General features: G+C 46.8%; 1 protein-coding gene across 1 annotated transcript; it reads left to right on the top strand.

Annotated features, from left to right (window-relative positions):
- The first annotated feature begins 22,142 nt into the window (after positions 1 to 22,142).
- Positions 22,143 to 25,238, top strand: KCNE4 (potassium voltage-gated channel subfamily E regulatory subunit 4). Its single transcript, XM_076340871.1, has 2 exons — positions 22,143 to 22,209; positions 22,638 to 25,238. Exon 2 carries the CDS (start codon positions 22,664 to 22,666, stop codon positions 23,153 to 23,155), a length of 492 nt encoding a protein of 163 aa, XP_076196986.1. The 5' UTR covers positions 22,143 to 22,209; positions 22,638 to 22,663; the 3' UTR covers positions 23,156 to 25,238.
- The last annotated feature ends 1,046 nt before the right edge of the window (positions 25,239 to 26,284 follow it).

Below are 26,284 nucleotides of genomic sequence, written 5' to 3' on the forward strand. Positions count from 1 at the left end.
GACAGCAGCGGCCTTGACGGGTTTGATAAACCATTGCACTTGCCCGTTGCCCTTCCATACAACAGTAAATACTTGGTTAATCACCTCCAGAACTGCTCCTGAGCTGTTTTGCTCCCTGGGCGCGCGGGGATGATGCTGCACCGTGCTCCCGGGGACCTGCCGGCTTTGCCGGCTTATGGCTTTCTCCTATCCTGTATGTATATATATATATATTTTTTTTTTTTTCCCCCCTCTTCCCCTAGAGACTTTCCTCGCTCCCAGCGCTGTCATACGTCTTTGCAGAACTACCGTGCCTCTGTTTTTTTTCCCTGCCCTGAGCCTGTCCCAGCCGCGCTGTCCGGCTGCGCCTGCGGCCGCTCTGCCACCGCCCTGCCCCGCTCCCGCTTTCCCCCCCCCACGTTTTGCTGTGCGATATGTAAGTAGGGGCACAGCAAGCAGAGGGCAGTCTAACTTTATCACTTTCCCGGTTGAAATGGGGCGTTCGGCGGGAACAGGCGGCCTCGGAGGCGAGCAGGGACGGAGAGCCCTGGCCTAGCCGGGCAGAGGCTTTCCCCGCTCCCGGGCCGGCCTGCCAAGGCTCGGTGCCAGGCCAGCGCTCCTCCTCACCGAGCTCCCCGCCGGGCGTGGGGGCGAGCGGGCCGGAGCGCCGCTGGCGAGGCTGCAGCGGGCTCAAAGGCCGAGCAGGGATATTAACGCTCAGCAAGTCCAACCCAAGCCCGTCTTTATCGTCCCGCTGCGTGTTTTGCAGCCGTCTACGCGGGGGCACGGGCGTGACGAGCGGTGCCGACATCGGCGTCTCACTGCGCTGGACTCTCACGAAAGGCACTGTCGGCGTCGGCCGTGCTCGTCCCCTGGCCCGTGGCACTTGCGGTGTGGGCTGGGACTCGCTGCCATCGTCCACGACGGCAGCCAGGGAGTCGGGCGGCCACGCAGCCTCCTCCGTGAATCACATACCCAGGGAAGAAGGAGCTGCTGATATATCCCAGATACGAGCTGCTGTTGCCGTCTCTCCCTAAAGATCTTTTTTTATTCCTCTAGCCAAAAATGGTATATAGGGAAATTTGCTGCGCTCTGAACCTCTGGGCCTGCTGTCACGGAGTGCAGTTTATTTAAATTACTGGAATGTGACAGGCTCTTGCACAAGAATGATGTGGATGAATTGGGAAATGCCAGGTAGGCAAAAAACGTTAAATTATTAAGTTGTAATAAGTAGCCAGTCTATGGCGGTAAACCAGACACCCCCACCCCCACCCCTCCCAATCTTTCAGAGCTTCCCTGTGTTTTCCACAATGGAAAATATGCCTAAATAAACCTTTCAATATTTATAATTAGATCAGCTACAGATTTTTTCTTCTTCTTTTTTTTTTTTTTTTTTAAAGAAAGTGGAGAGTTAGCAGAAGATAGTTATCCAATCTTGAGCAGCTTGACAGAGCTCTTTGAAGGGCAGGGTTGGCCAAGGTGCAAGAAGAAATGTATTTACAGCAACTCTCTTTTCCTTGGGGAAGAAGAAGCTGAGCTACTTTGAATAATAGAGAAATCTGTCTAATCTCACCTGCTGGGCGTGTGCTTTGGGACCGCCGGCGTGCCCCGGCCCAGGGACGCGTGCGGTGGCTCGGCTGTGGCTTAGGGCAGGGCTGCCCCTGGGGCTGGGGGGGGGATGCTGAGCCCGGGACGAGCTTCACAGGGGCTCACAGACATCGCGCTCCTCAAAGCTTCGGGCGTGGGGAGCTGCAGGGCTGGTGGCACTGGCCGGCTCTCGGGGGGATTGAGGACCCACAGCAGAAAGCTGTGGTCATTTGATGCTGCTCATGGGTTTTTATCGTGAACCAAAAAACCCCCACCCCAATACTGATCCCCAGCAAGCCCTTAGCCGTCAGGCACGTGTCCAGTTCTCTCCGTTTTTAAGAGTTACTTGCCACCTGACAAGAGCCGTGACTTTGTGGAAATGCCACACAAAATCGCTTGTGTCTGGGGTGGCTTCTGGAACCGGTGTCAGCGACAGCAGCAACAGCGATGGGCACCCTGGAGGTAACTGGTTTGGGTGAGAAATCTGCAACACGGGGTTTCTTCCTTGCATATGGGAAGAAGTCTCATGGCATTTGTTTTCTTTTTAAACTTGTATTATTAACTGTTTAATTTTTATTTTTTAAGTAAGAATTCCCTGTTTGATGCAGCTGAAGGATATGCAGGTAGATCAGTTCTCGGTCCTGCTCCAGGGATGACCAGCAGGCAGGAGGAGGAGATGGGCTTTGGGACGCCCCCAGCCAGGGGGGCATTTGCCAGAACCCGCCGCAGCCGCCTGAGTTTGGCTCACCCCCGTGCAGGGAGCCACGTCCCGCTCCGTGGTTTCGGCCCTACTGTGGGGCGGGAGGTGCCGGGGGTCCCGGGCTGTGTCACACGGACTCGCGGCACGGAGCGCTCCGCTGCAGCCCCGTGGGTGCCGGCACCAGTGCCCCTGCACAAGCCCCACCTGTGTGCCTGGGGGGTGTTGCTGCTGGTACCAGCCCCGGTTTGGGAGCCCAGGAGCCTCCCACCTGCTTGCGCCAGGAGTGAATTTTTTTCCCCCTGTTGTAGCTTTAGCCGCTTGGATAGCTTTCTAGGGCCCAGGCCAATGTGGGATAATTGAAAACTGCACTCCAACAATCTCAAGCACTCGGATTATAATTATTTCCATCTGTCTGTCTTTGTTTACTTTTTCAAGAAAGCTCCAGTAGTACTTAGAACAGCTTTATTGTGCTAGAAATTTCTAGCCCACTGTGGTTTTGCTGATTCTTGTGCTGATTCAGAGCAGCAAAGCCTTAGAAAGTCTGTTCAAGACCACAGGCTGACACCGTTTGATGTTTCCTTTCCCACCTCTGGCTGAGACGACAGCGTACTCCCCGGCTCCTTTCAATTTTTGTTCAATTAAGACTTATTTTTAAAAGCATTTGGTTGTTTCTCTTCCGTGCTCTTATTTTTCTCTTTGCATCTGGCTGTACCTCCAGGTTTCCTACGGTATTCCCTTCGCCTTCCGGGTCCAGCCGCGTTGGCGATGTCACGGGGAACACCGGCGGTGGCTGTCCTCACGATCCTCTCTTTTCAAGGAGTTTGCCCATGAGTTTGCCCTCCATCGCCGCCGAGAGCGGCTGCGTGCGGTGACGCCGGCTTTCTGGCGGGGAAAGCGGAGCCATGGCATGCTCTCCCATCCGAAGCGCCGCGGTCCGTGTCCCCACGTGCGGCCAGCTGCTGAGTCAGGACTTGCGCCAAAGCCCAGCAAGGCAAAGGGAGCTTTTCCTCCTGACGTCGGGAGCCTTTGGATTAAGCTCTGCAAGGGCTCCTTACTCATCAACAGTGACTTTATATAGCAAAGGACGCTGGTGTGGTAACCTTTAGCAGAGGCTTCAGAAAATTATACCCCGCTTCCACTGTGAAACAGTCCAGCTTTGGTTTTCATCCCAGCTCCACTTAAGAAACCCATTAGCATCTTGTTTGCCCTATTTTTTTTTTTTTTTCTTACTATGATTTTTCCATTTTGTTGCCAAGACCTTTCTCATAGTTTGCAGAGACACACGGCTTTAACGATTGATAAATCTCAAGCACTTGCAGCATCTCCACGTCTGGCATTTCACCCATAGTTTATAAATTTTTTGAAATTAGGAAGGATGTGTGGACTGCAGCAAAAGTTTTCAGTTCTGTATTAACTGAGTAGACAGAACTCTTGTAAATGTTTTTTCGTAAGTATAGTGAAACTTTTAATTCTCTTCGTCACCCCCTTTCTTCATCTGCTGGCCCGTTTTATTCTGGAGCTGATACCTCACACCGTCTCTGGGAGTTTGGTGACACGACCGGGCATCGCTTCTGGAGGTGGCTGCGGACGCAGGAGCTGTGGGCTGGAGCCTTAACTCGTCGGGGTCCCCAACCAGCGCCTGATGCTGGAGAGATCAGCAAATAAGTGTGACGGAGCCCCTTGTCAGTGCAGCTCCTCTGGGAGTGGATAATCCTGTAGCACTGGAGGGAATCGATAACTCAGCCCATCTGAGGTTGGGATAATTAACTTGAGGGTTTGTTGTTGGGTTGTTTTTATTTCCCAGGCTAATAAACTGAAGTGTTGGTAGTTTCAAAGCAAAAATCTCTACTGATTTTTCTCCACTGGTCCGCGTGATGATCTTAAATGAATATCTCAGGGCACAGTCTGAGTATGTTCATACCCTCAAACTCCAGTGTAAGAAAATATGGCTGGCAATAGGTACAAAGGGTGGCAATAGATAGTCATACTATTTAAATATAATTTAAGTGATATTTAAAATGTTACTTGGGGGGGTAATTTTCATGCTGCTTGCTTCACAGCTTTGTCTTGATTTTTAGCCTCGGCTGTGTGAGAGGAGGTGTGCGTGCAGGGGGCAGCGGGACGTACCGGTGTCCCTGTGCCAGCGGCTGGGAGCCCCTCGCTGCGGCACCTGGAAAGCCGTGACTGGCTTCGCCCCGCTCCCATGCGTAGCATAATGCTCAGCGTTTGTCTCCCGCTTTGTTCTGGTTTGTTTTACTTCTAAGGGCAGTGTCTGTCCTGCTTTCACCTTGTAGTGCTGCCCAGATGCGGGGCCGTCCCGGGGAGCGTGGCGGGTGTGCGGCAGAGCAGGGTCCATGCCCTGGCCGCAGCCTCGTGGCAGGGCCTGCCGTCCGCCCGGACCCTTGCGGGCAGGAGCTCTGCCGCCCTACCACCTCCCACCCGCCTCTGTAGAGCCCTGCTGCCGGGTACAAAGATTCCTACTTTCATTGTTGACCAATATTTGCTTTTCTTCTGGGTAAGAGCTCAGTTTCTTTGCCAATGTCACTTTGGGGTAGGGTTTTTGCAAATTGCCTATTTATTTATTAATACGTTGGCACACACGCACACTGTTTAGGATCCTAAACAACTTACTCTGTGTTTCAAGGTTGAGGGGGGGCTTACGCATACGCAAATAAGAATAAGTCGTCTTTGTGTTCAACTTTCGCTTAAAATGCCCGTAAGCTAAATACTCCAATAGTTGCAAGTTGCCCACGAGGCAGAGCCCTCGGGACTCGGGGATCATCCCCGGAGCACCCCCGGGAAGACCCGGGTGTGGAGCATAACCAGCACTTCTGCAGGCGAGACTTCTGCTGGAGGAAGGGAGCCTGGGCGGCACAGGCTTCGAGAAGGGCACGTTTGTCTGGGGGGGCAAAGGAAAACCCTTGTGTTAGCCACACCGAGTGCTCGGGGAACGGGCTGGCGGGCTTGTATAAATTGGGCCGTGGGAGTTATTTTTTAACCAGCGATGCCTGAGAGTGCAGGAGAATGCACGTGGGAGGATTAATCGTAACCGTGATGGGGAAGGGAAAGGGGTGGGCAAGGCTGGTGAGCTGATGCTCCTCAGGCATAAAAATCGCTCCCAAGTGCCTAGCCCCTTCAAACCAGCCATCTTCCCGCATTCCCACCGAGTGTGCTCTTGGGAGTGGAGGAATGTACCTAAATATTAAATGTACATCAACATCCAAAAAAAAACCCCCCAAATCTTGACAAGTTCTGGATGATTCTGAATCTCACAGGGAGACGGCTGAGCAAGAAAGGCCGCTAACTACGCAGGCAACAACTGAATTGTTTCTAGAAAAATCAGCTTTAAGAATTGCCATGAAAGCGAGCGGAATGTATCAAGGGAGAAAGGAGATTTGCGCCCACGGAGCGGGATTCTCTCTCCACCGCTGGTGGCAGCGGGCGGCGGGGCTGTCCCAGCGCTGTGAGCCCGTTGGAAGAAAGGGGAGACTCGGGCACGACCAACACGGATCTTCTCATCCAGACCTGGTAGGTCCCACTTACGTGGGGCTGCAAAGGAGAGCAGCCGAGTGGGTGACCCTCCTGTAGAGGAAAGGAGGCTTTATGCTGCTGCAGCCCAATCTGTAAAACCTAATCCTTGGCGGTTTAGGTGAGCGGAGAGAAGTAAAGCAAACTCCGCCCGGCTGCGCGGATGGATGCAGGCAGCTCCGTTCTCTCTCCAGCCGAATCTGCGCGCTGCGTCGCCGGTGTGAAGCTGCACCCAGCCCGTGCCCGCGGCCCGGCCGGCAAAGGGATCATGGTCCTTGGTGTCTGCCTTCGCAGAGCCGTAGACCTACATTCTCGGGGTAAACAAGAAAACCCTGCAAGGGCCTAAGTCTCATCCCATTCACCAGCGTTTGAAGAGGAGATTTTTGTGCCGGAGCTGACTCAGTTTTTTTCTTTTCAGCCACTAGAGAAAAAAACCCCCAAACTTACGGGACTAATAAATTGTGGCAAATGTTTGTAATTTGTCAGTGACTCGGTTACAATCGCACTTGTGTGCAGCAGGTGACTTGGTGAACAGCGGTGACATTCCTTTTCCTGTGAATTTGAGAAGCTCTTACAAGAGCAAAGACCCGTGGTTCTGACCCGATTCCCTCGCATTTTGGATCTAGAAAAAAGCAATACCTCTACTGTGAAGAATTATCTCCCCAGTCCTACTTTATTTATTTTGAAAATATTTTGAGTGTCTTCACAAGAGCAAAACAAAGTAAAAAAAACCCCAAAACTTCCTCTCTTTCTAATCCATCCTTTGTAGTTTTCCTGCTGTAGGGAGGAACTCCTGACCTCCCCGGAGGCCGTCTCCCTCCCGGGCAGTGACCCAGTCACCCTCTGCCTCTCAATCCTGGAGCAAGTGACTTGCCCAGAGACAGAATGAAGAAATCTCCACTTCGCAAGCCCGGGTATCTTCCCACCAGCCTCAGAACAGGATGTATTGGCTTGGGGTTCTCATACCTCTTTCATTTGTCTGCAATATTGTTTTCACACACGTAAGGATTTTTTTTTTTTTTTTAAACTGTTTTGGAGGCTAATATCAAGTGAAGCTGAAATAAGATCTGAAACAAATCTTCACCTGAGGGTAAGGATAGTCTTGTTGCTCCGGTAGAGGTTGGGCAGTTGGACGTTTATTGTGTCGTTGGCTTCCTGCTAGCCTTGGTGTTAATCTCTCTCTGCCACCGTTACCTTCCTTGCCGAGTGGAAAACACATGTACGGAGTGTTACGCCAATGCAAAGCCTAGAACATACAGCCCTATAAACATGGTGATTACTAAATGTGTTTCGCCTTTGCTGGGGCTCTGAGGTCTATGGGACCGATTTCCCCACTGTGGATTTACTGTTGCAGAAGCAGCAGCATTTCAGAAGCGCTTTGATTGCATCCTCGAAGGAGAGTAGGGTCGAAGATAACAGCGTCTCTGTTTCAGGCAGAGCAAAATAATGGGGGGAGATCAGGCTGGCTGGAATTTTTCGGTGTCCCTGACCTCGTCCACGCCAACCCCACCATCTGCACGTGGCAGCAGCACCGGCTGGCCTCGGCAGCAGGGCTTCCCCCAACCCCAGCGCTGGGACGCGGCTCACCGAAGCTTTGCCCAGGGTGAACAATTTCTGTGCCCTTGTCTGAACCTCTACTCAAATCACCTATGTTTCGAACAAGGGAAAGCGGCTGAGAAATGTGGGGGCTGTGCTGTGGGCTTCCAGGGAAGCAGGAGGGACCCAGCTGTGGATGTAAGCAGAGAGAAAGCTTGCTTGACACTTGAGGGAGAAGAGGGTGGAAACAGCGGAACTTGTGGTCATGTCTGCTTTTTGAAAGTTTTATTGCTCTTGCTGACTCCAAGCAAGCTATTATTCAAAAGTCACAACTCAGATCCCCAAATGATTAGACTTAAGAAAGTAACGGATTTGGGGTTTTATTTTCTGGTTTCCTGGTTATCTGAGGCATGCAAAAGCCATGGGCTATACTTCTTTGGACTGCAAGAACAAGCAGCTTTTCTCTCCTGCCTTGTTCTTTTCTTGTAGCAGCCTTGAATCCTTCTGGAGCTCCTTGAAAACCAGCCAGTGGAAGGTTATTAGCTGATGCTAATGGGGAATCAGAAGTGTGAACGGTGTCTTGGCAACAACTGAATAGCATGAGATGAGTATCTCGGTACCGCAAGGTACCTAGTGAAATGGGAGTTGATAACATGGATCCTGCTTAAGGGTGCTTGTGGATCACACAGGCTGAGTCCTGCACCCCCCCAGTCACGGACGAGTTTACAGTATTAAAAATCCCCGTACAGAGGAATTTGCTTCTTGCTTGGGTTCTCTTGCACCGTAATTGACTCCTGGGAAGCCTTTACCCTTCATCTTTAGAAAGGCAGTAATATGTAGTTAATATAGATGTAAGGGATCCTCATTTGGTTTTTACTTGTTTAGTGCATATTAATTGTTTCCACTTTATTGTTATAACAATAGAAATCCAATATATTTTTTCTGTGATTTGTTTCATTAACGAGATCTTGCGTTTTTGCCATTTGTTTTTAAAGCTAGACTAAAACCTCTCCTTTTAGTTTAATTCGGCAGAAACGCTACTAAAGTTCTGCATTACCCACCTGTAAGTGGCTACATTATATTCCCTTATTAATTAAAATAATGACAGCCAGTATTCGGAGTGTGTTACCTGCCCAGCGTAGCCTCCCGCTTGCCTCGGTGTCATGGCAATCTCATCTCCGTGGCAGCGCTGGTTTCTGAGCATCGCTCGTAGCCATGGCAACGTGGGGCGACAGAGAAGTCCGAGCTGGCCGGCGTTAGGGACGTGGCTGCTCGCTCCTGCTGTAGTTATTATTTTTAAGGGCGCTGGTGCAGTCTATAGCACTAGTCAAGCACGTGGGTTTTTCCATGTGATAATGAACCCACTTGGTTGAAACTTGACTGGTTCTGAAATGAAGGGCTGAGGAAGATAAAGAGAAATGAAATGAAACTGCTAATAAACTAGGGGGCAAAGCCTAGGCGCGCTTTACTCATAAAACTTCTAAAATCTGCAATTTAGCAAGTTGGCTGCTTTCCTGAGCTAATTTACAGAGAGGAGCTGGGCAATTTATTTGAAGTGCCTGAGCACTGGGTACCTGAATCAGTGTCTGTATCTTTTATTCCTTTTTGAGATTGATCAGATCCTGAAACCAGTCGTGAGGGGGGAAAGGGGGGAAAAAAAAAAAACCAAACCCAAACACCAAAACACCTAAAAGGACATCTCAGTGTTTCGGTGATGACCTCGGCTTCCCCCCACTGAGCTTTCCAACGATGAGATAGGACCTTTTACGACTTTCCTCTGTACGAAGTATTGAAGCCTGTTGCGGTTTGCTGGGTACTGAAGAGAGGGTCCGGACGAGTTGTGTTTGAGAGGGAGGTGATGGCAGGGTTGTACCAGGGACCGGCAAACATTAAACCCTGAGACCGGGAGGTGCCGCAGCGATGTCTGCAAAGGGGGCAGATTTGTAGTGACGCAAATATGGTGGTTTTGGGGCACTGGGAAGAGGTGCCCAAGCCTCGTTGCTAGTGATGTCGATGGGATACGAGGTTATGAGGCTGGAAACTTACAGAGCCGAGTTAGTGGGAATCTTACTAGAAAAGGATTTAGGTATTAAGCCCAAAGTGCAGAATATGATTCACCTTATAGAAAAACAAACCAACCCAGCGACTTCAGTGGGAAATGACCCCTGTGAGGATTTGCTGTGTCTAACGGAAACGAGCAGTTCACAGGCTGAGCCTGTGCTTGTTGACTGGCTGTAATAGAACAGACACTCTCTTTCCTTGAAATCAAGCGTAGTGGGAGTCTGCGAGAGAGCGCAGGGGCTGTGAGCTTCCTACCAGGAGCTTTCAGGATCCGGTAAGGTCCATCAGCCCGGCCCTGCCTCCGGAGAGAGCCGTGGGAGCCGGCGCGGGCTGCAGCAGAGGCAGGGCAGAGCCCCGCCAACGCCGAAGGTAATCGGCCTCTGCATCGACCATTGTATCTGCTGCTTCTCCGGCAACTGAGCTCCTGATTCAGTAGCGTGCTTTTCAAGTTCAACAGTCAGCAGCCACAAAAGTCGGACCCCTGCAGAATTGCTAGAAACTGTGATTCAAAAAAAGTGGTGTGGCATCCTCAGGGGTTTCCGACCTGTGCCCTGTCCTGAATGATTTTGCAGCTGCTTTTTATCCCTCTCAAAACTGGAAGAGATTAATTTTGTTTTATTCACTCCCACATCACGCAGGAGACCAGAACAAGGTTCTTCTGCCCTCGCTGCCTCAAGCTTGCAGCCTGGCACAGCTCATCACCCTGTTTCATGGCGATTTTGTGCTGCCTACTCTTTAGTTATCTTCTGTAGTCTTCAGAGAGTCAGCGCGATATTTAAAAAAAGACTTTAGAACAGACCAAAACATTGATGGGAATTTTTTTTATCTCGTTAGTTCTTGGGTTTAGCAAAAAATAATGATGTATTTTAGACGTGTTGGTTGGTTCAGCAGCAAATCATAAAGCTTAATCGTCAAGGCTCCTTAATCCCAGATAACTGGTTTTTGTTTGGTTTTTGGTTTGTTTTTTTTTGTTTATGCTGCTAGCTAATCCTAATGCTGCGATCATTATACCCACAGCAATTAAATCTGCATGCAGTTTTTCATTTTAATCTGTTATTTACAAACACAAATGATTTCGGATGATCATTTTCTAGGTCTGGGCTCTAATCCAAGTCAGATATACCAGGCAACGAGGACTCGGGCAGGGAACCTTCCAGAATAGATGCACCCGTCTCGGCTCGAGAATGAGCAACTATTTAAAAAAAAAAAAATAAAAATTAAGTCTGGCTAAACCATGGCTGAACGTTTAGGAAAAGGAGGAGAGTTAGAAGCACAGGGTGCGCTGGCTGGAAGCATTCCCAGAATGCGCCTTGCAGCAGCCCCAGCTGCCGGCGGGGGGCAAGGGGCTGAGCTGCACCCCCAGGGAGATGCGGCAAAGAGAGTTTATCTTTCAGGAGAAGGAAGGAACCGTTTCTGGCAGCTTTTCTTGGAGGGAGATATGGGGAAACCACTCGAAGCTTTGCAGAGCTGTCCCAGCTGAGCTGGGACGCTCACAAATGTATGGGGTGTGATTGCTATTTCAGGGCTCAGAAAAATGCGAGGTATCTCACTAAAGACACAGTCCTGCCCCAGCAAAAACACAGCGATGTGGTTTGATGTGACATGGTAAGTATGTCTACAAACAGAAATGTCAGAGGAAAGCTATAAGGGCTATGGACAAGTAATATGGATGTGGGGTGCAGAGTAACATGTGCATGTGGGTATTTTTCATTGTCTTTTATTTAGACTTTCCTTAAAACCTCTTTCCTGTCTCCCTTCCCCCCTACCCTATAGCCAAGGAGGTGAGTTTTAGAGGGGTTTGAAGGAGATGCTTTGTCAGCCTGGTTTGTGAAGGACATTGATGGTGAAAATGAGATAACATGGGAGAAATCAAAGGAGAGGGACAAGAGTCGTGGATGGAGAAGGTGGGTGGGAGCTTTACCTCAGGAGGAGGTACGTCCTGAAATGTAGGTAAGGACTACAGGAGTTCCAGCTTTCAAAGCAGCAGCGTCCAGTTTGCATTGTCAGTTCGCAGTTGAAGGACTTGATATGAGAGTAGCCTGTGTCCTCTTGCCTGTGCGACACACGGAGCATGGAGCTGAGCCGGTGGGGCAGAGGGAGCCAGCAAAATTACGTGGAGGTAGCAAACCTCTCCTGGGTTTTGGCTGAGCTGGGCTCAATGGCTTGGCGGGGTGGAGGTCAAGACCATGCGGAGGAAGAGTGAAGAGAGTTGGGGACGTGGATGGGTCACGTGGAAGAGAAGTTGTGTGGTAAGGAAAGGGAGCGGGCAGTTGGAAAACAGGCGGAGTACGTGGTTTGTGTGCGTCCCCCGCCATGACGGGTGTAGGCAAGGGTGCGCTGGGGTCGAGTGAGCCAGTGACGGTTAAGAAAACCAACACGAACTTTCCACCCCCCATATTAATTTGAAAATGGGTAGCAGTGTGTTAAACAGTCGTCGTTCTTCAGGATCCTTGCCTGCGGTGCAACAGCAAAGGGAACGCAGACCCTGCTGTGCTGAGCCCTTTCATCTGCCGGAGCACTATTTCTCTTCCCTAAGTGGATGATTTATGTGAGCAACCACTGCACACCATGAACTATATTTACAAATAATACAGCAGCTATGTTGCTTTCAGGAATTCCTCTAACGCTTCAGTTTAAGAATTGATTAGTACTCCATTGATGCGTGAACGTTCAAATGCTTATGAAAGAGTTGGGAGATCTTGTGAATACGGGTACATCACAATTCTTCAGTTATGTGACGCAAAGGAGTATTAATTCATCCTATGTGTCTAGATGTATTTTTTTTTATATTTCCCATCTGAAACAGCAATGCTTTTTCCCCAAACACGCTGCATTTCCAGAGCTTGTTCGGCAAGCGCAGGATTTCCTGTATCTGTGCAGAATTCCCCGCTTCCTGTCGCTTCCTGGATTCGAGTGAAATACCGGCCTCATCCGAAGAGCAAAAAGACCACACAAGAACACATGTTGTTTACTTTGGGCTGATTATTCACATGTTATGAGCAGCCAAGAGAGGAGACTGTTTTCCCCTCGGTTCTAAAAGCATAATTCCATCAAACCAATGGTTGTCTTTGCTTTAACAAAATACGTTCAAGAAGGGGTGATGTCTCCCCACTGAGGTATAAGTACCTGCACTTGAAAAATACATCCCCTCCGGTTTCTTTTATCATTTGCAAGTAAGCCGCCCCTGCTTAAAGTAGGCATTTACGGGTTACTAAGTTTCTTTTCTTCGGTATCGCTTTTTAAAAATTAATTTGGGAAGTCAAATTTGATTCCTTTGATCATCCTTACTGTTGCACTGTCCGAGTGTGCTCTCTCCCCTCTTTCTGTTCAGCACACAGCACGGGCAGAGTTTTCCACGGGATGGCGTGGCTGTGGACCCCATGGGGAACACGGCAGCGGTTCCCAGAGGGCTGCACGCTTTCTGTCTGTTCAGCCTGATGCCACGTGCACCCCCGGGGCGCACCTAATCTGCAGGGTGCGAACTCGCTGCGCTGGTGAGGGAAATGTCAGGAGGGCTTCTCCTTGGGCTTTTCCAGGTCTCTTCAAGCTCTTTCGAAATGTCTTTCACGCAGGAGGTATGGGAGGGTGCGAGGGGCTGTTACATCAGTCAGGGTTCTGGTAATGGAAGATTACATCATTTAAGCTCCATCAGTTGTCCACACAAGGCTGGATTACGAGTGCTTGTGTTAACTGAAAGAAATGAAGCTTTTCTATCAGTTGAGGAGGAAGAAATCCTGTTCTGTTCAAGCTGGCACGACCCTGCACTGTGTACAACCCATTCTCTGCGTTACGCATTTAGGGACTCATCCTCTGCATACTCACATCTGTGGCTCCGTGGGCTAATACTGAAATAAAGGAATAGATCTCAGCTCATTTTCAGGAATCGTCGTCTTGTATCCAGGCACTAAACGGGAAATCCAGACCTTACAGGAACCAAAGGCAAACTGCAGATGGGCTCATCATTTGAGACTGGGCGTTCGGCCTCGGGTTTCAGAAATCACGGCTTCGGGCTTTCCCTTCTTTGCCATGCAGAATCCCTCCCTTCGGAGAGGACGCGTGTGCTGTTGCTGCCCCTTTCGTAGTCTTTCTGTCCTCTTTGCTGTACACCTGAGGTTCTTCCAATTGATGCTATTTACACCCCCGATTGCTATTTTGTGCCTTGCGTTGTGTTTTCCAAAGCAGACTTTTGGAATAAGAATACAAATAGCTGCTCTGAGTATTTTATGCTCTAAAACTGAGCACAGTCAACAGATGCCAAGATGTAATAAATCAAACTGAAGTGCTGTCTTAGTTGCTTCAGCTTGAAGGGGGACTGCTGTAGAAAAAGGCAGTGATGAAATCTGAATTGCATTTGCAATCCCGTAAAGATTCAGGTCAACAGGGTTGAGAGCAGAAATTAATGGAGTGTGATGTTTGCTGCAACAGCTACGATAAATGCGGAGGTTTCACAACAAAAACTCGAAGGGAGTGTTACAAACGCACATGATGCTGAGTCCCTGATGCTGTACAAAAGCCTGAGGGCCTTGAACATCAGAGGGAGATGATCAACATCTGGTATCCATGTGAAAGTGAAAAATTTCATATGCGCTGAAGGTCACAGTGACCTGGGATGCTACGCTGACATGGCTGTGAAACAGCATGGGCTGCTTTTCACTTTGCGAACAAATTTTCCAGGATTGGAAAAAAATAATAATGAATAGAAATGTGGCTCGTTCCTCTAAGGCCTTGCAAGTGCTTTCGCTTCAGCTGGACTGGATGTGTGCCACTGAGAAAGCACTACCTGTCCCTTTCACCTCCGCTGTACACCGATTTCTGGGAGAGGAGAGCGAACTTACCTCTGCGTGTGTTTTCTCTCCTCGGGAGAGATGCAAGATCACTGTGACACTTGTGTTGTATTCTTTATTGTGTGCTGTCGCGAGTTCCTAAAGGGGTAGAATTGCTTTTGTGGTAAATGTCATGATGGTCTCCCTTCCCTTTTTTCAATCTCTCTTGAACACTCTGTATTCAACCCTGTCCTCAAGAGCAGCGTTAGTAGATATTAATGTGAAATGCCCATTATATACTGGCAGGTACCTTAATCTCAAGGCAGAAAACTCGACACAGTCCATGCAGGCAGCCAGCCTGGTACCTTGCTCTCTATTAGCGGTTGTATTCTTCGCACTCGCCAAAATCCTGCTGGATTCAGTGGGAGTTCTGGGCACGAGTCTGAGGTGGAACTCGCTTACCTAAATGTTGGGATCTTTACCATTTCTTGATGTGTGAAAATGAAAACGGCAATGCTGCAGTTTAGTAAGACTAAGCAACCGCTGTCTCCTTGACTTCAGAGGCTGTGGCTTCCCCAGTTGTTAAATCTTTGTCTGTTTGTTTTTCTTCTCAAATTCTTCCAAGTGTGGCGGACTTTGAGAACTGCTACACCTCTGCGCCGGTGCAGGGGAAGTCACTGGGTGTGTCAACCCTGCCCCGTTCATTTCATGAGACAGCATCCTGCTCCCCTGCCCTTCTTCGTTTCCAAATATTATTTTCAAGATAGCCCAAAGCAAAATGACCGAACTGTGCTGGGCTTCCACGCAGCCAGCACAACTGAGAAGCAGAAGGAGAGTAACTAGCGGGAGGCATGAACTTGCATGAGTGACAGTAGGTAGTGGGTAGCTGCTCCATGTGAAGAAGGCAGCAGAGTCCCGACTAAAGCGAATGCAACCTAGCAAAATGTTTCCTGGCGCGAGGGAATGAGTGCCTGCTTTCGTATTTGAACTTCAGTTACGTTTAACTGGATAGCCAGACGTTTATCAATGTCTCTATAAGCTTTCTGCCCTACGTTGTGCAAGCATCTCTCAGCTTTTCCCAAAGATCTTTAATTTCTGATCCGTCGTCAGGTGAGGGTTCAAGTCAAGCACTTGAATGTTTTAAGTGTTTTTGTCCCCTTTATTTCTTATGCTTCTCAATTACTGGCGAATGCGGAATTTCTCAGATCATGAAGAAGCTTAAAATGAACAAAAAAGAATACTGAGGAGAGATCTTCATGCTGTGTGCAGAGGAGTTTTTCAAAAACCCTCTAAATATTCGTTCATATCCCTTCACCTACAATTTGTTTGTTAGAAGCCTTCTCTAATGTAAATCAAAGTGCTAATTCTGAGCTGATTAGGGTCAGAATCAGTTCAGAGAGAAGATGAATGGTCCTTCATAAGGCACCTTTCGGTCTCTTCTCCCAAGTAACAAGCGATAGGACGAGGAAATGGCCTCAAGTTGCGCCAGGGGAGGTTTAGATTGGACGTGAGGAAAAATGTCTTTACTGAAAGAGTGGTTAAACATTGGAAGAGGCTGCCCAGGGAAGTGGTGGAGTCCCCATCCCTGGAGGTATTTAAAAGACGAGTAGATGAGGCACTTAGGGACATGGCTTAGTGGGTGGTGGTGTTGGGTCGACGGTTGGACTCGATGATCTTAGAGGTCTTTTCCAACCTCAATGATTCTATGATTCTATGATTTTCCATAGTTGGAAGAATAAGCACTGTCTGTTCACTGAAGAAACAGAAATGTGTGTTTGGATTTGTCAGTGAATTTCTTTTAAATACTGCTGATCAAATTTAGAGGGTTTTGATTTATTTTTTAATGGCACACAAATTTTGGTATGTTGCTGTTTTAAATCCCAAGTAGAAGTAAATATGTCGAACGCTGTTGATCGCATACAGTGCAACTGAACCTGGCGTTTGACACTGAGAGCAAAGAAAGCTTTTAATTTATTTTGTTTTTAAAGGTAGCGCATTCAACAGATAATTCTGTTTGGAGAAAAAAAAAAAAAGGAAAAAGAAAAGAAAAAGAAAAAGCATTTTCAAATCAAACATACCTACGTCCTCCGTGCCACATCAAAAGAAAAAGGTAAGGTAATATGAAGTATAAGTTTCATTTTATTGTATAGAAATATATATTGATAAAATAACTTTGTAACATGTCTCAGCTACAGGAAAGAGAATTGAGGGTGTGATGACTTTGGACGCAGAGTCTCATATCAGCCACTGAAAAATCTTTATTTTTGAAATGTAATCTCTTGTTATTGCTGTCATAAGAGTTACCTGTTTCCACTCTATTTGTTTCCAGTCACTCATAGCTTTCTGAAATTCAGTTTAGGGGTTGAAAAGAAATGCCTATCCCAAAACTCCAAGACTCCCACAAGACGTGCCTTACAGTAAACACTAAATTTAGGGTAACCTGTTATTACAGATACCACTGAGATTTTCTGTTGCTTGTCATCTCTCAGGATCAGAAACCAATTTGCCTTACAGATCTTTGTTGTGTGCTTGGAGGGCAATTGCAATACTCTGGACGTGACTTCTGGGAAATCTCTTGCCACTGCTAGAGTTGAGAGCGCTAGGGCACCTCGGGGCTGTGAGGTGCTTCTGAACCCCATGTTTGCTACTATTTATAGAGAGTTTTTGCTGCTCTGGGTGCAGGGAACACCTGAGAAACTTGAAGTTTCATGACACGGGGATCTGCTACGAAGGTTAAATAAAATTTGAATTAAAGCAAACTAAACGCTGAAGTTGGAAAGAAGGCTGCTGCAGGCGTCTTCTGGACTTACATTTGCATGTTTTCACTAGTGAACATTGTCAGGCAGAGCTGAGCGTTTTACTAAGTTTTTCACAGCTAATAACTAGGCAGAGTGTTACTTCCATTTGGTGTCCAGATGGTAACATGGTATATTGTGGATGACACTGAGAAAATTGCCGCCTTCCTCTAGAAAGCGCTTGCGTGAAGTATGTAAAAAATGTCATCTATTTCTGCAGTATGAAAAATAGGGCAGAGGGATGGAAAATGACGCTGAACCTAGAGCTGTGTGAGAATTGCTCAGATGCCAGCCCAGCCACGTGGTAATACTGTTGTGCTTATGAACACAACGGTTATTACCTTTTCAGGTGGTGATCTGCAAGTGCATTACCATGCTGTACCCTCACAGCACGTGTTGTTCGTAGGTATTATTAGATTCATTTTACAAGTGAGTGAACTGAGGCATAGAAGCGTTAAGAGCATATAGTAAAGCTCATAAATTTCATACTGTAAGTGGGCTTGTTAGTGAGGAGGCATGTGGCTTGTGTCAGGCTGCTGCTCATTCCCTACTCTGGGAATGAGCGCATGACTTGCTTGCTGCTTTTGAACTAGCTCTTGTATTCCAACACACTCACAAGCTTCACAGAAAATTGCCTCTGAGTTGCACAGAACTTGAAAGGAACAGGTGCCGTTCCTGATCTGACGCTTGCTTTAGGCGAGGCACTGCTGTTAACTTTAAGGGTCTGGAGAACAAGGCTCATGAGGAGCAGCTGAGGGAACTGGGGTTGTTCAGCCTGGAGAAAAGGAGGCTGAGGGGAGACCTCATCGCTCTCTACAACTCCCTGAAAGGAGGTTGTAGCGAGGTGGGGGTCGTTCTCTTCTCCCAAGTAACAGGCGATAGGACAAGAGGAAATGGCCTCAAGTTGTGCCAGGGGAGGTTTAGATTGGACGTGAGGAAAAATGTCTTTACTGAAAGAGTGGTTAAACCTTGGAACAGGCTGCCCAGGGAAGTGGTGGAGTCCCCATCCCTGGAGGTATTTAAAAGACGAGTAGATGAGGCGCTTAGGGACATGGTTTAGTGGGCATGGTGGTGTTGGGTTGACGGTTGGACTCGCTGATCTTAGAGGTCTTTTCCAACCTTAATGATTCTATGATTCTTTGACTTCAAGGAGCTTTGGATCAGGTCCTCTGTGAGGCTTGTGTTTTGCAGCGGGACCAAAAGTCAGCACGTACATCTCAGCATGGCAGGTCTTTAAATGCAAGACCGAATCAAGGGCACAAACGTCCCTTTTCATTGTGTCTTCCTTTATGGTGTCAAACCCAGCTCTTGATCTCTAATTTTGCTTTAATTGAAATCATATATGTGAGTGAAAAATATTGATCACCTTTGCTGTCCTTTTCCAACTGCAATGTCTGAAAGGTCTAAGTCATAACTAAGTCAATATTTGCACGACAAAACTCTCTCCCCCTTTTTCTCCCTAGTGGTAAATTCCCAACCATTACTTCCACTAAAGGTCCATGTGCAGGAGGAAAAAACCCCAACCCCTCTGACCTTCCCATTTCTCTTTTCTTTCAATTTTTTTCGGATATTCAGATGATTACTTCCAAAAATGCACATGCTCAGATACTCTTTAAAGTCATACTGTTAGCATACACTTATCAAGCAGGCTCAGCTTCCTGTAGGAGCTAGCCCTTTAACAGTTGTGTCTTGTATCTTTAGTCTTATTAACTCACTAAGTGGAAAAAGAAAGATAAATGCAGCATCAGACCATGGATTATGCCCGTAATGAAGGGTTAGGCATATATTTTCCATGGCAGCCTGCAGAGAGTCATCTGAGTCTCTAAGGACGTTTCATGTTGTCTTCATAATGGATTCTGTCTTTGTTCAGTTTTCTGACTGTCCTCAATTTTTTATTTGGAGAAAGGGTTCACATTATACTATGCCTTAAGCCATGTTGTGAAGAATTCCTGCCCCATGGGATGCCTCAAGCCTCAACCTTTGCGTCCTTTGGTGACGGAGGTTGCTGCCACAAAAGGCTCTCTAGGAGACAGGGACCTTGAGAAAAAAAATCTGGCATCGGCAACTGTGTTGTGACCTTTTCATCGTCGGAGTGCCTGGCTGTTGCTCTGCTTTATTAGTCTGAATGTTTTCCAAAGGGGGAATCTGGAAGCTGGGAGCAACAGCATGAGGATTATTCTTAAATGTTATAGCCTAGGTTGGGAGTGATGCAAAGGTGAAGAGGAACACGTGAGAGGCAATTGCTGAAAGCATAAGAAACCTGTAAGTGAAATTTCAGGGGAAATTTTGTGAAGTTTGGGAAAAAAAAATTGATCCCAAAGGAAGAAAGAAACCTCAAACAAGAGACAGCTAGTAACCTTAACTCCAAATAATAAATTATTCCAAATTAAGCAAGTATTTTTGCCATGATCAATGGTTTTACATTATGCAATGCATAATATAATTTGCAAGAGAAGTAATTTTGAAACACAAAATTAAAAGGCTCCAATTTTCAATTTTCTAGGTCTTGTTTTTAGACAAAAATACAGTTTCTACAGGGTACAGCTTGAGAAAGCTGACTTATGGCAACAGTACGCAAGTGGCATATGTTTTTCAGGTGGTTATTCCCCAGTGTCTTCCTATCCCTCCTCTTCATGTCTATAGAAGGCTCAGGGATTCCTTCCAGGCCTTTTTAAAATTAAACTGTTTTTCAGAATCATGGGCTAACAGATGGAGAACAGTTGTTGTCATCAGCTAGCCAAAGTAAATATAGTTGCAAAGAGGTTTCAGCAATAACTGTGCATAATTATGCAATTCAGTCATCTTTCAGGTGAACTTCAGGGGACTGCAAAAATCTATGGATGTACCTGACCAGTCTTCCTGTGCTCTTGTTGGGTGCTGCAGTTCGTCTTGGGAGCTTTGCACAGAGCTTCACCTACCTGAAAAATATGAGGCTTTTGGAGCAAAGAAGAGACCCTATTCGCACCTGCAGGCCCAAGAGCCAGTCTGCCTCTGCTCTGCTGGCTCACTGGTGGGAGCTGTGGGGTGTCGGTGCCTCTGGATGGCTGAAAGTGCTCCTTGTGTCAAGGTGGGTGATGACCTGTCTATAGCACTGGCAACAGGAGGCACCAGGACAGGCTTCAGGTCTTCTCGTTCCCAGGATCAAGCAGCTTCAGAGCTGGTTTCCTAGGGTGTCGTGGGTACAGAGAAAGGATTTCTCCTTGTTGGGTCAATGAAAATTGGTTCAGTACAATGCTGGGCATTTCCTCACCATTCCGTGAAAGTCCTGCATAAAAGGGTGTTGGTAAAACCTAACACGTTGTCTTTAATTTTTCAAATTTCAAATTTCTGGACCTGAATGGGGGAGCAAATATCACATGGAGCTGAGAAAGATGTGAAATAAAAATTCCCCAAAGTTAGCTAGAAAATCCAGAGACTTGCTCTGGGTTATGCTTCAGCCTACCAGTTAACATGCTCTTGCTGCCTGCTCAGTAATTTGTCAGGAACAGGGAAGAAGAATCCAGACTTGGCAAGCTGGTGCTGCAGACAGATTTTGTCAGATGAAATCCCAGTAGACGTTAGTCCAACATCAACAGCTCCTGAGCTATCACATGGGAATGCGCAAGGAGATAAAACGAACATCCTAAAGGGTGGGTCCTCTATTTTAAGGGGCAGAGAAGGGAATCTGGCTAATGTAACTTTTTTTTTTTCCTTTTCTTTGTGGAGTCCTTCAGAGAAATGATGGAAAATGCTGGTTCCAAACACAGATACGATTCTGTCTTTAAATGAGGTGAAGAATTCAAGAAAAGTTGCTTAACTCCTCTCTCTCGCTCTTTCCTACATGTGAAGAGAGGTTAATCCTATCTGCCTTTACCTCAGAGGGATTGTGAGGGCAGAGTTTGGAAAGGAATTTGCCATCTATGCAAAGAATCCACAAGTTGACTGCAGGGGAAAAAAAAAAAAAACAACCCAGACCTACCGTTGGGAAACTCCAGCACCAGTCGACTACTTTCTGGAAGTGGAGTGTCCTGTTACATAAACATTCTTGAAGCTTTGCAGAAGGGGCGACATTCACATCATGTATGTGGGGCCTGACTAATTGGGCTTTGTGTGTGAAGAACGGGGATGGAGAGGATAAGGAAGTGAAATCCCCAAGGTGCAAGCTGGGCCTCCTTCTTCCCATGGCCTGTACTGTTGCTTACGTGTTGAAAAGGGGTCTCAGAGCCTCCTGTATGACCGAGCTGATGACTGGGAACTCTGCGGGCCCCGCAACCCAGCCTGCATCCTAACTCTGCCCTTCCCAGCGGTCTGGGAGGCGGCGTGCTCAGGCCGGCAGCCAGCTGCAACAGCCTCCAGCAGTCACTCAGAGAGCTTCCCTCTGCCCAGAAGCTGTTACCGTCCCTTCGTACTAAAATCTGCATTAACTCAGTGGTCCTGGTCTATGTATAAACAGCATGCAGACCACGTAACTCTTGGCTGCTTCTACAAACAGTGGCAGAAGGGGGCTGCTAACTTCGGGAGCTCCAAGTTGCCCCTGGAGGAGTCTGTACCTTTCCACTCCTTATGTGGGGAACCAAAATCCCATAGTTGCTGTTTTGATGACCGAAGTTAGGTGGCACCAGCACCCCTCCATCCAAAACTCACTTGAGACCCAGGGCCCGGTTCTCCACAGCCCCACACCTTGTGGCAAAGTGGAGCTGCAGCGTGAGTTGAGTCACCACTTTCTTTTGCACACACTTTGTAAAGCTTTGTCACTAGTCCCAGACAAAGAAAATAACCTGTTTCCTCCCACATCTCTTCAGGGAAAACTATGTATAGCAGGCATGTAAATAACTTGATAGCATCTACTATAAAATTCACATGTATATTTTTCTATGTTTTATGACAGACACAGAATAATGGTTTGCAGGTTTTCCATTCTGCACAGCAGCTCTCAGGGTAACAGGTCAGACTTAGCAATTGGGATGGCAGTGAAAGGAACAGCTTCACAAGCCGAAAGAGCCAGTGCTGAACTGGTTAGGAAAGAGTAAAATCTGAATTCCCAACTCTTTTTCTTTTCACAGCTGTTAAGAGTTCAGTGGGTTGAACTGCAATCCTTCAAGTTCATCTGTTGACTCCAACACAAAACTATTATAAACTGTGCCTCTAAAACACGTGATGAAACATTTCTTGAGAGCTATTTATTCCAACTGCAGCAGAGGAAACTTTTCAGAACACCCGGCATTTGGTAGAGGAAAGGTCTTTTGAGCTTTGCAAAAGGAGGAATTATTTGCATACCGACGTAAGTTACTTTTTGATTTTTTTTTTTCCTGCACCATTGAATGAAATAATACTTCTAACTTTCCCCCCCCTATGGAAACACGGTCAAGTAGCACAAAACTATGTTTATGTGCCTAGCAGAGTATTTCTATATAGTTTTCTTTCTTTAATCATGTGGATTGGGGGTTTTGTAATTCAGCGTAGAACTCAACATGATTTAATATTACGTATTTTTTTTCCTCTAATGTTTTCTGTATCTGAATAAGAGTTCATTCAATTACAATATTAATGCAGAAATATGATAGACTGCAAGCTTCAATCAAGTGTGTCCTGCAAGCTTACAAATTACGAGTAGCAAGGAATAGTTTGGGGGCGTCTTTTTTTCAGATGTTTCTTTTACATCTTTGATCTGAAGTTTGATCTTACGTATACATATACATTCTCCTCCAGGCTTTAGCTGTGGTAAAACACTTTCCATGCTGAAAATGGACCATGCAAACATGACCCAAGCCATGCTTGATGCTGAATCCCGCAACACGGAGAAGAACAACAGCAACGAGTATTTTTACATTCTGATCGTCATGTCTTTCTACGGGATCTTCCTGATAGGGATAATGCTGGGCTACATGAAATCCAAAAGAAAAGAGAAGAAGTCCAATTTGCTTCTGCTCTACAAAGATGAGGAGAGAGAATGGGGGGAAGCCGTGAAGCCTCTACCAACCATATCGGGGCTGAAATCTGTCCAGATCCCCATGATGCTGAACATGCTGCAGGAGAGCATGGTGCCGTCCCTGTCCTGCGCCATCTGCTCGATGGAAGGCAGCAGTGTGAGCTCCGAATCCTCCTCCCCAGACGTGCACTTCACCATCCAGGAGGAAGTGCTGGATGCTGAACTGGGGGAAGTGTCAGAAACGCTCCTCAACGAGAGCAGCGAGGGATCTGCGGAAAACATCCACAAGAACTCCTAGCACTTGCAGGGCTCCCTTGAGCAGCTGCCAAAGCGTGAGTGGAGCTCCCACTAAGAACTTGTGGTTCTACTTCCCTGCTCTCCGATGAACTCTCAACAGGTATCTGTGCCCTCGGGCCCGAGGTGTTCCTGAGAGCTGGCAGGACAAGGAAGCGGTGGTACCCAACACCGAAGTGTAACTTGCACATAATTGGGATGCTTAATTTTAATTTTTCCATTATTATTTCTTACTATAAGAGCTAAGAACAAGGAGAATATATATATATATTTTCTAATGAGGTAACTATTACTGGCATGTCTCTGCATATTTCAGAATTCTGCAAATATCTGGGAAATGTTTAGGGAAGTTACCCTCACGCAAGTGCCTGGTTGTTAAAGACGATGGGTAATGCTCATTCACGCAAAACTGTGATAGACTAGAAGTACTTTAACTGTGTTTTTCTTATAGCAAACCACAGTCAGCAGCAGATTTGCTCAATAAGGCCTCAAAAGCTGAAAATTTGTCAGTGCTGTAGTTGAAGGGAGGTTGCAGCATGGCTGGAGACTGACTTTAGGCACAGAATGGATGAAAGAAAAAGAAAAGGAAAAAAAGAAGGCATGGAATTTCTCGGAGGTCTGTAAAGCCCAGTTTCAGATCCACGCCACTATATTTATCTTTGCTTAAGTTGTACCTGTACTGGCTGGGTCAGGTTCACTAACTTCTGCTGCAATCCAGCCTTTGACTGAGTTACTAGTAGGGAAAGTGGTTTTGTTTTTTGCTTTTGTATTTTTTAAAGACACGTACATTTGATCACTAAAGGCAAAGATCTGTAAGTTAAAAAAAGACATTAAAAGATCTTTGTTACAAGGTGTAAGACGTAGAAAGGCTTGAACAAATGCTGCTCTGTTACGCCCCCTTGAAAAATAGGTGGAATTCAGAATAGAATTTAACCTAGCAAGGGTGAAATCCTGGCCCCACTGAAGTCATCAGCTGAGTCCTCCTGACTTCAGGGGACACGCACAAGATTTTGTGCTTCTCTGTTGGAGTTAAATTCTCCATTTGAGGTCAGTAAAACTGTACCTATTTACATCATTAAAGAATCTGGCCTTTCTCCTCTATTTAAGCCAGTGTAGATAAACATTGCATTACATCCTTTTTTTTTAATCAGCTCGCATGTGGCACATGCATTTCTATAAAGTCATTAGTAACTAGTTTTTAAAACCACCACAAACTTCCCCCCCCCCATTTTAAGGGTACTGTGATTTTTTTCAAATGCTCATGAAATTAGTTACTAAATTATTGCACTGTTAAAAGAAGTAATGTTAATATTGTAGCAATGTATGATTATTTCAGTCATACCTTATATTTTATAATAACTTATTACAATGTTTGGATTAGTTCTGAACCATGAGGGCTAAAGAGCCTGAATCTAAAGCATTGCACAGCAGAATGTTTGCAAAATGTCTCCACATATTTCCTGAGCTAAAATAGCTCTGTGATTTATCCACTGGCAGCAGAGCTTGAGAGACAGCTTGAAAAACATGAACGCTGAACGGCAGAAATGAACCGAGGCGAGAGTCTGCTGTACTTCTGCTGTCTGGAAGGGAGAACTCTGGTTTTGGCTTGGAGGGTTAATACGATGTGACGATGTGACGGAGCCGGCAGAGGTATCGCTGTCTCTCTCTAAACACAGCAGAACAAAGGCTCCATTGTGCTCAGAAAGGGCCTGATTCAGTTCAAACTGAAGGCAGTGAGAGTTTTTCCATCGACTTCAGTGAACTTTGGATCAGACCATATAAAGCTTTTTGGTAGATTTACTCCAAAAGGGGCTGTTTTAAGTTTGAAAGAAGCCAAATTAAGTTTGGCACTTTGCCTGGAATCACTTGAATCCTGAAACTTTCCAAATGAGACTGACATGCGCGAGTTGTCACATTTTCCATTGCTTTCTCCTTCGTCCTTTTACTTTTGGTATAAATGTATTTGTATCTGTAAAAAGCTGATGTATATAATTCCTAACATTGAGTTGTATATAATTGTCTCATGTATTTAAAGTTTATTGTTTCTACTGGCACTAATTTTTATTTAAATAAAGAAACACGTTTCCTGGAAAATTTTCCATGTCGGTTCACTACATCAAATAGATTTCCAGTAAGGGGACTGCGCAAAATTTCTACAGGATCCTTTTCTTAGCCTCTTTTTTAAATGATTCCTTGTGTTTGACAGTACTGCAGCATTGCGGGCTGACCGCAGGGCTGAGCCAGGCGCTCCGGATCTGCCTCGGGTCCGTACTGGCTCTTTGGGGCACTGGGCAACTTCCTCGTGCTCAGCTCCTGCCCATGGGCAGGCAGGGCCGCAGGGATACCCAGAGTTCCTCCTGCAAAGAGCCGGGGGTGCTGGCGAGCCATCGAGGAGGCCGGAAAAACCGACAAGCTGCTATGAAAACATTTTTGTCACTTATTCAGCCTCTTGAAAAGTCTGCATTTTGAGTTTTGGTTTTAAATTTGCATTGTAGCAAATTGGGTGGGCTAGGGTTGAGGTTACGGGCAAGTATCTGACACAGGTCTCTGTTCCCACTGGATTTCCAGTACTTGGCCACGGTACGTAGCCGGCTTTGTCACAAGCTTTGACCCTGGGTCTCGTTGCTGCTCTGCCCCAGCACTGGGGATAGGGGAGGTTTTTGGGATTCTGGCTCCCAACGCAGGGCAGAAGCGTTTAGAGGCAATGTTGCACTTCCATATCTCCTTCAAGCTGTGACAGTACGTAGAGGGACACAGGCACCGGCTGAGACCTACTTGCATGGGGTAATTTGAGGTTGTTTCAAGACTCAGGTTGCTATAAAGTTATATCCGCTCACTTTCCCACACAAACCTGTTCCCCTGTGCTCTGCTCTCTTCACTCACTCCCTATTAAATAATTCTGGGGCCTGTTCACAAGCTTCTGTGGACCTAAAGCTACCCATCAGCAAGACTGCGTTTCCCTCCGGCAATGTAATCTCCTGGGACACCCACAGTGTCCTGGAATAGCGGGTCAGTAATGCTGCATCTTCCACATTTACCCATGCTGCTGTCTCAGCGTTTCAGTGTTTCCATTGCCACAACAATGAATCAAGAGACTTCTGACAGCACTGGTGATAAGAAGGCAAAACAGAAC

This window comes from Aptenodytes patagonicus, chromosome 6 (genome assembly GCF_965638725.1).
Source record: "Aptenodytes patagonicus chromosome 6, bAptPat1.pri.cur, whole genome shotgun sequence".
NCBI lineage: Eukaryota > Metazoa > Chordata > Aves > Sphenisciformes > Spheniscidae > Aptenodytes > Aptenodytes patagonicus.